Genomic DNA, 12,953 nt, shown 5'->3' on the forward strand with positions numbered 1-12,953 from the left:
CTTCATGGAGTGGGATGAGTACTGCTGGAGCCCCAAGGGTGCACAGTACATCCTTGGCACCATCTCTGGCACCATGACTTGCTGCCTTGGATACCAAGCCCATAGTGCCATTCTCTGCCCTGGTACAACTCACTTCAGTGCCAGTCCCTTCACACCAAATCCCCAGGCTCCCTTGCACCTTGACAGGGTTTGTTTCAGCATTGTTTACTTCCGCACCACCCATCCTGGTGCAGTCTATTCCTGCATGGAGATTTGTGGCACCATCGGTGAACTGAGGACCTTCGTGGTACCAGGAGATCTACATGTGATGGCGGAGCTGGCATTTCTATTAATCTCCATGGTGAGGAATACTCCACCCACGGTGGTGACTGACACTGCAACTGGGGTACGTACCACCATGCGGTACCATTGGTACCAGCTAGGACTCATGCTGTGGTGCAATCAAGGCCCTGAATTAGGGCAGCCCCTACTTTCGAGAAGGTGCATTCCTCCTGTGTGTCTGATACCCAACAGCATGATATATTCTGCAAGGCCCCGTCCCTCTTGAGTCTTATGGCTTGGAAAGTGGGGTGAGCGTGTCTATGCCTTAAGGAATATTAATAAAAAATATTGCCTCACACATCACGTCTGTCTGATATCCTGGGACCGACACAGCTACAACATGCCTCAGTCATAGAAGTTACAGATAGAGGCATCTGTCCTCATACTGTCCTCCTTGGCCTCCAAGCGCTTTTCCATAGAACAGTTGCTCCCCTACAGTTCCGCTTGGTTTGGGTAACCTAGCTCGCGGTGGGGTGGGGTTGGTTAGTAAAAGCTGGTTTAGGAAAAAGGTGACCAAACTTCGCACAATAATGAGCTTTGTCTGTAGTTAAGCATCTTCTCTAGCGTAGGAGAAGTGTAAATCTAAATATACTAATAGCTTCTTTTAATTCTTTTTTCTGTCTGTTGTGAATAAATCTTGTGTGGGGATTGCAAGTCGTTCCTCCCTAGCAAGGAAAAACCCTGCACCCTCCAAGGGGAGGCGTCAAAAGGCATTATGGAGTCCAAACTACCCACTCAGGCTTGGGCAAACGGTAGGGACTGGGTTGTCCTGGTCCAGTGACATGTATTGTACAAGGAAGGAGACCTGTAGATACAAATCAAAGGGTAGTTGGGGCATGAGGGGCCTTTTGCTAGAGGAAAGGATCCCATCACGTTTTAAGTTTCCTGAATGATTAATTTTTTTGTGTGTCTTTCATTTTGGGTCTTTGACACACATGACACCTCATATTTGGGCCCTGCAGGTTGAGGGGTACAGAAGAGAAGGAAGGAACAGGACAGATGTATATGTTTGTGCGTACGCGCACACACACACTTTCTAAATGTTTCTAAATAAGGAGGCAGTTGTGTATTAATTCACTGTTTTTGCAGTTATTTATTCCCTTTAAAGTGTAGCTGTAGCATTTCAGCTGGGAAAACACACACCGTGTTGTACAGCCAAGTCCTACGTTTACATTTGTTATGAAGCTAACATAACTCAAAGGCTTCTTGACCACAACCAATTGCACCTTCCCAACAAATTTCTAAATACCTCAGAACAATGATACGTACAAATACAGCTCTGGCAGTTCTATACATAATGAAATCACAGTCTGAAATGATATATGTGTATGGACAAGGCTGTGCTTGGATTTAATTTGTAACACTGAGCATTTTAGTCCCATCATTTTAATACGCTGCTCTTCTTAAAGTACCTTGCACATTTTGGTCTTCCTAAACAAAACAAAAAGCGGGGGGTGAGTAATCAGTGGCTTAATTTAAAATATCGCTTAGTATTTATGAGCTCTGTAACTTCCGACATTACCTATATACAATACAATGCTAGTGATCATATTACCGACAGAATGCAACGTGCTTGCATTTTAATTATGTAACGCTGAAGACCCATAAAGTAGGCAGCAAAGATCAAACCTGGGACCTCTGGAGCTGACTGGCACGTGTCTGTTCTCCAAAGCTGTAGCAGGCTTATGGATCTCTAGGTGGCCTAGCCACCACTGGAGGGGGACAGAGTGCCACTTCTAGCAAGCAGGGGCTACAATCCCATATACGTTTCTCAGTGTTTTTAAGTTCTAATTGACTCAGTGCAAAGACACCTTGTTTAAGTTATATATTTGGTACTTTTATTTTTGCATCAGATGTACTTATTGCTTTAAATGGTTCCAAACCACTGAGGCTTGTGCCTTCAGTCCTTACAGAGGTAAAGCACCCACAGAGGGTGAGACATCACAAATTTACCGACCTCAAACCCAACTGGAGGTTCGCTGCTGATGGCAGCGGGAACAGACCCTCAAATTCCACACACACCCCTCCTCATACAAGTACATGAATGTCCATGGGATTCTGTGCCTGGAGTGAACAGGGTTTGGGCCAAAGGGCCTTGTCTGTGGCCTCCCCCCAGCACAGAGTATTTTAGCTTTATCTTTGCTGTAGAACGTAGCACCAAAAGAATTCTAGCACCAGCTCAGAGATTGGCATTTCCTCCCTAGCATTATTATTGTGTTATTTCTATGACTGTAACACCGCGAGGTCCCAACGGAGATCAGCATCCCATTGTGCTAGGGCACTGTATAAACATACAGCAAGAGTCAGTCCTGCCTTGAAGAGCTTACAGTCTAAATTAACTAGACAGACAAAGCCTAGAGAATAAGATTCTTGTTGTTCCTATTTCACAGATAGGGGAACTAAGGCACAGAGAGATTAAGTGACTTGTCAAAGGAAGTTTGTGGCAGAGGCAGGACGTGAACCCAGATGTCCTCAGTCTCTGCACCACAAGGTTCATATTTCTCTTGAAAGTATAGGAGAAGGTCTCCATCTCAAACCACAAATGGAGTTTACCTCCTTCCGCTATTATTCTCTCAATTGGTACAAATAAAACACAGAATTCTCTTGATAAAAGCTCTGTGGCTGATAGGCATTCACTTCACTTGAAAATGGCCGTATCCTGGAGATGATGGTCGTGTATCAGTTCACAAGAGCGTCTTTCAGCCATTGATGTAAACAATGCGTCACGTCCACTGCCAACAGTTCATTCTGGCATCGCTAATGTTTAGCTAATCACACTATGAAAAAAAGTTAAACAAATGCACCCTAGAGCATGATTCTGGTTGTTTTATATCCTTTGATCATTTTGCCTGGTCCCTCTCTTTGCCACTGAAAGTGTCTAGGAGAATATGTTATGGTGCACTATATGTAAGTGTGTGTATATATATCCACAAACAAGGGCCCGGGGTTATGTACATGGTTTTACAGATTGGCCTGAATCAGAACACTGGATTCAAACTCTCTCAGACTTGGAAAAGTTTAGCTCCTGATCTTCACTTCACAGCTCAGGTACATCTAGCGTGAGGGATGACCTGGAAGCCCAGCCACAAACCTCTTCATCCCTTGGAGCCCTTTGGATCAGGGTTCAATTTCTTGGCCACGCTGCATTATAGCACCATAAATCTTTTATGGTGCATTATGGAGTTTTAAGTGGAAAAAAGCATGATCATGTGGGTCTGGTACGAAGGTTCATGAGCACTGATTTGGAATGATTGGCACAACTCACACCTGCCCCCCCGTCTCCCCCAGACAGCAGCCCTTGCAGTCACTGAGTTCTAGGACTTCGACATTCCTTGGTTCCTGGACGTTTCATGAGGTGGGGGTGGGGATGGAGGGGTAGAGTGGCTCTTTGCATCTGCTCCCCAGCTAGTGCACCCATGCAGGAGTCAGGTGCTCCTGGGGCTGGAGACTCAGAGCTAGAAATGCCACAGCTGCACCACTACAAACACTGCCTATGCTGCCGGGAGGGGTTGTCCCATCGGCACAGCGAATCCAACTCCCCGACAGGTGAAGTCTGGAGGAATGGACAAATTCTACACTGGGGGGTTAGGTCAGCATAACGCCGCTCGGGGGGGTGGATTTTTCACACCCCTGAGCAACACAGTTAAGCCAACAATTTTCTAGTGTAGACCAGGCCTCAGTGAAACCTCAGAAAGAACTAATAGAGGGGTCTATAAATTAAAGAATGATTGACTGCTAAGGAAAACAGAGATTGGGGCTAATCCTCACCTCCTGATACAAATGTATGGACCAAATCCTTAACTCTTTACCCTGGCAGAATGCCTATTGCAGGCCAATGAGAGTTTTCCAGAATATTGGTTAAGTAAAAGGAAGTGCATCAGGATTTAGCCCAGTGGTAAGTGAAAAGCCAGCAGCAGCAAGTCAGCTGGTGTAGCTTGTTATAGCTCCATCCATCGAGCTGCAGGATCTGCCCCAACAGCTCTGGTTGGGATTTGCAGTGGGTTGGGGGCCAGATTTTGTTTAAAGGTATTTTGCTGCCTAGCTCCCATTATTTAAAAGCCTCTCAATATAGTGGGATAAACAAAGGAGACTTAACTCTGACTTTGAGAAACAAATGTTACATTGGCACTGGATGGAAGATTCTCCTTTATTTTAAAACCTCTGTAAAATCAGAGCAGTGGTTCATTCCAGCATTCGGCCAATTTAATTCGCTATTTCAGAGTAATCGTGGTAATGTGCCAAGTCAGCAAAGATGTCATTGGGGTTCTTGCAACTCAGGTTGCAAAAGCAGGCGTTGATCCACAAGATTTTCCGGAAAAATCCAGTTCCATCCGGGCACTCAAACCTCACTTCAATAGTCTTCGACTTGTACGGAGAGCAGCACCTGTTGTCTGTGCAGACGCCACAGTATTTTGGCCGGTATGTACTTTTGCTCACACAGCCCGATATGGTGTAGTTCATTGGTTCATCTGCCCTATACACGGCCAAGCATTTCTTCCCAGGCTAGATTGAGAGAGAGGACAGAAAGAGAGGCAAAGGTTAATTTTCATTGCTGGGTGCTCCCAGATGCTACTTTGTCCCACGTACGCAGCACTTCCCTGAGGGTGGCAGTAAAGATGGTCAAAAACGGAAAACAATTAGTGAAAAATGTTGATATTTCCAAATGGTTTCAAATTCACAGGATTGAAAACAAGTTTGCATTTCAAATATGTTTTTAAAAAAATTCCATTTTTTAAAATGTATTTTTCTCACCCATTCCCCCAGAGAGTGATTAAAATGAATAATGCCTATGGTCCATTTCTTTTAGTTTTTTCATTTTTCCCCCTTCCTTTTTCCACTCTAATTTTTCCAAACTTCTCCTACTTTGGAAAAGTGACCATTTTTTGTTTTTGTTGTTTTTGTTTCTCAGACACTTTTCCAAAGTTGGAGACATTTTGAGAAGGAAAAGGAAAACACGAAGAGACAAAAAACACCTCAATGCTCCTCATTTTGAAAATTTTTCTGCTTTTGAAAAAGCAAATTTTGAGTCAAAGCTAAACAAGCATTTGTTTCATTTCAGATTTTCCCACAGAAAACAATTGAAAAATTTAGTCAAATGATCTTTTCTCATGAAAAAACTAGCTTTTGATAAAAAGCAATGGGAAAATTTCTTGTACTGATAAATTTCTACAAACTCTAATTAGAAGTCCTTGCCTGCCATGTGAGGTTAGCATTACCACACCAAATACCACCCTATGCAGAGAGCCAACAGCCTTTAAGTGCTGCATAAACCCTTATTTCAGCATATGACATAGGTACTTGCCGATGGTTACATGTTTTTTGCAACATTTCTCAAGGAAAAAAAAATACATATTTTGTTTCAAGCCGTTTTAAGGCCCCAAAATCTAGCTGCTCAAAAGTTGTTCACAAAATGGCAATTTTTGCCTTGGAGCATAAAAATCTTTTCATGTGTTATTGCAAAGACAAATCTTCAATGATGAAATGCTGACCTTTTCTGCTGAAAACTAGGGCCATACCTCTCGTGTGTGGAAAAAAATATTCACTGCTCGTTTTGATTTTCACAACACAGAAAAATCAAAGTAAAATGTAAAATCCCCTCTAATTTCAAGGATTTTTAACTCCATCGCCACCCCCCCACACACACACACACTTTCTCACAGAATATTCCACACACCTGTCTCCTGTAGGTGCTGCAGATTTACATGCATGGACTTGCAAACTCACTCGTGGCAGGCTGGTTGCTTCCAAACAGCAGAGTTTACACCAGTGGTTCTCAACCTATTTACTATTGTGGGCCACACGTGTAGATGTCTTTGTTCTTTGTGGGCTGCACCCACACAATATATATACTACTTGTATGGCCCCGAGGATGTCACATGGGCCTCAGCTGGGTGCTGATTGGGCCGCAAGTCGCCCATGGGCTGTGGGTTGAGAACCACTGTTTTACACCTACAGAGAGCACTGCTTCATCACTTTCCGGCTAGCCCAGTCATGGGCACATCTGAACGAGTGGCTGGTATGCTGCTGTCATCTGTAGGGAGCTCCTGGCGGGAAGTAAAGCAATCTTCCCACAGTGGGAGTTATTTCCATCCTGCAATGGAAGAATAGGGTCCCTACTGGTCCAGGGAGGAGAAATTACACCTATCTGCACTGGCCAGACTTTATTTAGGCCACAGGCTGCAATTGCTAATCAGCAGGTCAGTGTTTTCTTATTTCCCATCCCATTCATTGTCAGAAGATCCACCTTATTACACTCTCCAACACGTAGCTCTCAGTGCCCTGCACCTGGGCAGAGAGGGGCAACCAATCAGCAAACTAAAAGGCGAGCTGTGAAATGGGCCCACCTTAATGTGTTTGTTTATATCCACCTCACAGGGCCGCATGTTGCAGAGGCGACTCTCTTTCATGAGCTGGCACTGGTCGTTGTCATTGGAAATTCTCATTGATATCCCCAGCCCGCAGGTTTTCGAGCAGGGGCTCCAGGATGAGGTGTGAATAATGCAGTTCTTCTGCCAGGATTCATTCTCTCCTTCGTAAGCTATAGACCAAAGTCATATGACATCATTTTACCCCACAAACATAATTTCTAAGGCTCATTCTAACTGCCAGGCCAATACACTGAATGACAATTAAATCAAATGGAAAGGGCTCCATTTTCCTGCTTAGCTCTGTTCGTTCATCCCATGCGACCTCCTAGATTGTGACCTCTTTGGGACAGGGGTTGCCTCCTTTATTTGTCTGTATAGTACCTAGCACAATGGGGCCCTGGTCTTAGACTGGGGCTCCCATATTCTACCACAATATGAACAATTAACAATGGAAACATGTACCAGTCACTGTAGGAGTGAGATGAAATTTGAGTTTATTGTGAAAGTTTATTTCTGTACTGATTCAGCTGACTCAGGGAATGGTCCACAGTCCTTGTGGAGGGCTGGAGTAGCCCAGAGCCTTTCATTTGTAGATAGGGATGAGGGAATAGTCCACAGAGAACTCAGAAGGCACTCAGATTGACGGTGGGGTCAGGGTTTAATGTATTCACAACCCTTAGCTCAGGTTTCCACGCAGTTTGCAGAACTTGGGCTGGTCTTACCTGTAATTCAGTACAGCCTCCAGGTCCCAACAGAGAGAGAAGCCCCATTGTGCTAGGTGTTATACAAACATAAAGTAAGAGACAGTCCCTGCCCTGATGAATGTATATTCTAGATAGACAAGACAGACAAAGGCTGTATTAGGAGAACTAAGTGACTTGCCCAAGGCCACACAATGAGTCGGACAGAGGCAGGATTTGAACCCAGATCTGGAGACCCATCCAGAACCTAAGTTACACTTTTTTGGGGTTCAAGGTTGTTTGATGAAGAGGAAAGATTTCCCAGTGTTTAGGACACTAGTCTAATCCATAGGAAACCTGGACTCAAGTCCTTGCTGCACCACAGACTTCCTGTGTGACCTTCAGCAAGTCCCTTAGCTTCTCTGTGCCTCAGTTCTCCATCCGTACAATGGGGATAATAGCACTATGCTACCTCACCAGGTGTTATAAGGATAAATACACTACTAAAGACTGTGAAGCATCCAGCTGCCATGGTAACAGGGATTATCAGTACCTAAAGTAGCTTTGGGCAGTCACCTCTCTGCCTGTTTTCTCAGCTACCATGCTTTAGCTAGGGCTCATACAATCCAACCTTTTATGGCAGGATGTTCCATACACTCCAGAGAGGAGGTTAGTCAGACATGTTGATGTTGCAGTGCAGTGGGATTGCGTCACAGCTACCCTGCTGCATGCGTCAGGGTCAATCGGAGGGGGGAGCCCCGTGTTGTAGTTTAGACCCACGCTGTCCCGAAGTCTGGGGGAGGAGTTCAGATTATGGGGGGTAGGCCACTATAGTGATAGGCACCAATCCCCACCCAGACTGTCTCAAAATTCAGGGCTGCATGGCTGCGGAATGGGCCTGTTTCTGGGTATGTCTACACTGGCGTGGGAGGCGTAATTTCTGATCCAGCTAGTGTGCTAAGAATCAGCGTGCAGCCATGGCAGCGCGAGCGGCAGGAGGGGCTAGTCGCATATGTACGATTCTGTCTGAGACCCGACGCCCCTGTGTTGATAAACTCTTGCATGCTAACTCTAAGCCTGAATGTGACATGGGCAGAGCTAAATGAGGAAGCAGCCCATGGCACTTTCCCAGTGCTAGAAGTCTTAGCTTCAGTGACAGCTCCCCCCTTCTCCTCCCTCCTCTTTTGCTGTGGTTAATGCAATTGTCAGGAGCACTTGGGCATTTTGCAGAAACCTGTCCAGCAGCTGTGCTACACAGCAGTGGCCTGCATGTAACCCACTCTGCAGGGTGAGTTACACAGCGCTCTCTCTGCTGCCTGATTCACAGGGGATTGGAGTCTGCTGCAGCTGCCAGCTAGGGGGACTTAATTTTTTAGCTCAAGCTGCAGAGGCTGACACTTTAGCTCTGGCAGTCCCGGGTTCAATTCCCCGTGACGATCAAGGCGATGCCCATTACCCACACACACACTCTACCTGCAGAGGAGATATGTCGTGGAGATGTCTTCCTGATCTTCTTTGAGTCATCACAGATCCACTGCTCGCAGCACTTGCCTGCTATCTTAACTTGCTTTGGGTTCGGGCACCAGACGAGTGGGGGGCGTGAGTTGGTGCACAATGGCAGACAGCCCACAGCCCCATTAATGCATGTGCAATTGTACTTGCAATTGGGCTGGAAGGTCTCTCCGTTCTTATACCGGATTCCGTTAAGGACACAGCCCACGCCCATAATTTCTAAAACGGGAAGAGCAAGAGAGAGATCGAGAGAGAGACAACACCACAAAAATCATGAACGGTATTCAGAATAGCTAGTTTCTTTAATGGGGAACTCCCCAGACTGACAGGGCCAAAATTTAAGTGCCAGCACCATTCTGCTGCAGAACAAAGCAGGTCCATATAATTTTAGGCCTTATCATCACTAATAGGGTAGCTCCCCCTTATGAAGCACAGCTGTGGCAGTTTCCTTCTTAGAGGTCTGAAGAATATATTTTATTCCTTGTTGGATCTGCCAGGAGTCACACATGCATCCACGGAGCTTTTCATTGAGTTTCAAGTTCCCCTTACAAACAAGCAAACAGACACAAAAGGACTGTAATAATGATCCAGGGAATTGCAGCTTATGACTGCAAAGCTTATGACTGTTGATTGCTCGATTATTTTATACGACTTGAAGGAATTCCCAGCCTGAGAGCCAGGAACAATAGAACTACTGAGTTTTACCTGGCCTCATGAATGCTCCACGCAACTCTTACACAAACAAATCAACACGGGTGCTCTTGGAAACAGGGCTTGTGAGCCTTTGGGGCAAAGTTCTGAGTTCGCAATGAAAAGCAGACTTAGGCACGTTATGGGAGCTCTCATTCTGTAATGAAGGCTAGCTCTACAAGGCTCTGATTGGAATCAATTGGCAGTCAGGGGCTTGTAATATAGTAGCAAGTTAAAGCTGCAATTTCATAATTAGTCACAGGGAAGCAGTGTGCTACATAAAGCATTGCCATCCCCCTTCTATTCTCTTCATTAATGAAGATGTTCTTGCACTGGAACGATCACAAAGTTTTAAGGTTGGTTAAAGAGGGGCCTGAACCAAACCTCACTTCAACTGCCAGGTGATTTGAAACTTTAGATTCACATTTTGCAAAAGCCTCTTATTTTTAGAATGGATTGAACAAAATCCCTGAATCCAACTCCCGCCCCAATTTGAGTTGTTTGAAATCCAAATGCAGATTCAAGATGCTGGGTCCTGTGCCCACCTGCAGTTGTGAAGAGGGTGTTTCTGAGTGAGGGCACAGAGGCAAAACTCAGCCAGAGAATTCCAGTGATACGCTGCAATCCTTGCATACACACTATCGGGAAGCAAGTCCGTGGTTTCAATTTGCTGGGGGGATTTGTTGCAAACATTTCCCCCGCATGATTTATGCAGGCTCACACTGCCTTGTACCCCTCACACGGAGAGTTTCATTTGGAGTTATCCCAAAGCTCAAACAGAAAAACCCATCCAAACCCTCAGAAGCTTGAAGGTTTTGACTTGAAACCACATGCAGTCACTGCGTTTTCCATAGGTTTCACCCCAAACCTCAAACTCATCCCAACACCTGTATATCTCCTTCAGGTGTTATATTATTAGAAGATTATACTATATACATTGGATGGACAGGACCAGATGCATAATACTCTCAATGAGCAGGGACAGATGCTGCTGCTGAATAAGGAGCTCTGCATGACCTTTACATATAAGGGCCAGTTCCTGGAACGTGCTGAGTGCGTTCAGTCCCCGAGGCCCCAAGTCCTCTGCAGGATCGGTCCCGAAGTGTATTCGCTGAAATGCATGGAGAATGGGTAGACAATCCCAAATAAGGAAGCAAGTGCCTTGAGAGCAGGGAAGGAGCCTGAAAGGAGTGTGAAGGTGAAAGGGGTGTGAAGTGTCACATGAGAAACTGCTGTGTCCTAATTGACTTGGTCAGCAGGACACCCCTAACCTCCCTCTACCTGGCCAGCCTCAGGGTTTTCAGGGTCCCTTGCGAGACTTGAGCTGGGACCTCAAGCTGCTGAGGGTGAGGAATCAGGCCAAGAGATGACTGCCTCTCTGATCCTCTTGGCAGGGCAGCAGGCTGCATTCTCCTTTGGGCCCCCGTGGCAGGGATGAGTGGTGGGTCTCCCTATGGCCCACCGTCCCAAGCATGCGCCTGTATTGCTTTGGTCTGAAGCCAGCCATGTGTATCTGCCAGCCAGTCAAGACATCTTCCCTGCCTACTCAACACACTGAGCGTCACCTACTGTTCCAGGGAATGGAGGAGCATACAGCTGTAAATCGGAGGGTAGGACTGGGCCTCCAACTGCGGTGTCCTTCTTACTCCTGGCCACAGCCAACTCAAAGAGCAAGACCCCTACAGTCACCTCTCAACTGACTAACAGGCTGGAGAACCAGCAGATCTTTTTCAGGGGCAGGGGGAATGGAAGGTTTACAGTCAAGTATATCTTGACTTTAGTAAGTCTTTTGATACTGTCTCGCGTGACCTGCTCATAACAAACTAGGCAGCATTGATGGAGCTACTATAAGGTGGGTGCATAACTGGTTGGAAAACCATTCCCAGAGAGTAGTTATCAAGCTGGAAGGCCATATCGAGTGGGGTCCTGCAGGGGTTGGTCCTGAGTCTGGTTCTGTTCATAGAATCATAGAATATCAGGGTTGGTACCTCAGGAGGTCATCTAGTCCAACCCCCTGCTCAAAGCAGGACCGATCCCCAATTAAATCATCCCAGCCAGGGCTTTGTCAAGCCTGACCTTAAAAACTTCTAGGGAAGGAGATTCCACACCTCCCTAGGTAACGCATTCCAGTGTTTCATCACCCTCCTAGTGAAAAAGTTTTTCCTAATATCCAACCTAAATCTCCCCCACTGCAACTTGAGATCATTACTCCTTGTTCTGTCATCTGCTACCACTGAGAACAGTCTAGAGCCATCCTCTTTGGAACCCCCCTTTCAGGTAGTTGAAAGCAGCTATCAAATCCCCCCTCATTCTTCTCTTCGGAGACTAAACATCCCCAGTTCCCTCAGCCTCTCCTCATAACTCATGTGTTCCAGTCCCCTACTCATTTTTGTTGCCCTCTGCTGGACTCTTTCCAATTTTTCCACATCCTTCTTGTAGCGTGGGGCCCAAAACCGGACACAGTACTCCACGTGAGGCCTCACCAGTGTCGAATAGAGGGGAACGATCACGTCCCTTGATCTGCTGGCAATGCCCCTACTTATACATCCCAAAATGCCATTGGCCTTCTTGGCAACAAGGGCACACTGTTGACTCATATCCAGCTTCTTGTCCACTGTAACCCCTAGGTCCTTTTCTGCAGAACTGCTGCCGAGCCATTCGGTCCGTAGTCTGTAGCGGTGCATGGGATTCTTCCATCCTAAGTGCAGGACTCTGCACTCGTCCTTTTTGAATCTCATAAGATTGCTTTTGGCCCAATCCTCCAATTTGTCTAGGTCCCTCTGTATCCTATCCCTACCCTCCAGTGTATCTACCTCTCCTCCCAGTTTAGTGTCATTTGCAAACTTGATGAGGGTGCAATCCACACCATCCTCCAGATCAGATCATTTATGAAGATATTGAACAAAACCGGCCCCAGGACCAACCCTTGGGGCACTCCACTTGATACCGGCTGTCAACTAGACATGGAGCCATTGATCACTACCCGTTGAGCCCAACAATCTAGCCAGCTTTCTATCCACCTTATAGTCCATTCATCCAACCCATACTTCTTTAACTTGCTGGCAAGAATACTGTGGGAGACCGTGTCAAAAGCTTTGCTAAAGTCAGGGAACAACACGTCCGCTGCTTTCCCTTCATCCACAGAGCCAGTTGTCTCGTCATAGAAGGCAATTAGAGTAGTCAAGCATGACTTGCCCTTGGTGAATCCATGCTGACAGTTCCTGATCACTTTCCTCTCCTCTAAGTGCTTCAGCATTGATTCCTTGAGGACCTACTCCATGATTTTTCCAGGGACTGAGGTGAGGCTGACTGGTCTGTAGTTCCCAGGATCCTCCTTCTTCCCTTTTTTAAAGATGGGCACTACATTAGCCTTTTTCCAGTC

The 12,953-nt window shown here is 46.1% G+C and overlaps 1 protein-coding gene across 2 annotated transcripts in view; it reads right to left on the reverse strand.

Moving 5' to 3' along the window:
* Nucleotides 1-4,385: 4,385 nt before the first annotated feature.
* CCN4 (cellular communication network factor 4) overlaps nt 4,386-12,953 on the reverse strand; it is a 52,265-nt gene continuing 43,697 nt past the window's right edge. For both annotated transcript variants that reach the window (XM_073329337.1, XM_073329338.1), the window contains 3 exons: nt 8,843-9,100; nt 6,666-6,859; nt 4,386-4,824 (listed from right to left, as the gene is read on the reverse strand). In XM_073329337.1, the coding sequence (XP_073185438.1) occupies nt 4,525-4,824; nt 6,666-6,859; nt 8,843-9,100 (752 nt within the window). In that variant the 3' untranslated portion in view covers nt 4,386-4,524. The remainder of the gene's footprint in view (nt 4,825-6,665; nt 6,860-8,842; nt 9,101-12,953) is intronic.

The sequence above is a fragment of the Lepidochelys kempii genome, chromosome 2 (genome assembly GCF_965140265.1).
Source record: "Lepidochelys kempii isolate rLepKem1 chromosome 2, rLepKem1.hap2, whole genome shotgun sequence".
Taxonomy (NCBI): Eukaryota; Metazoa; Chordata; order Testudines; family Cheloniidae; genus Lepidochelys; species Lepidochelys kempii.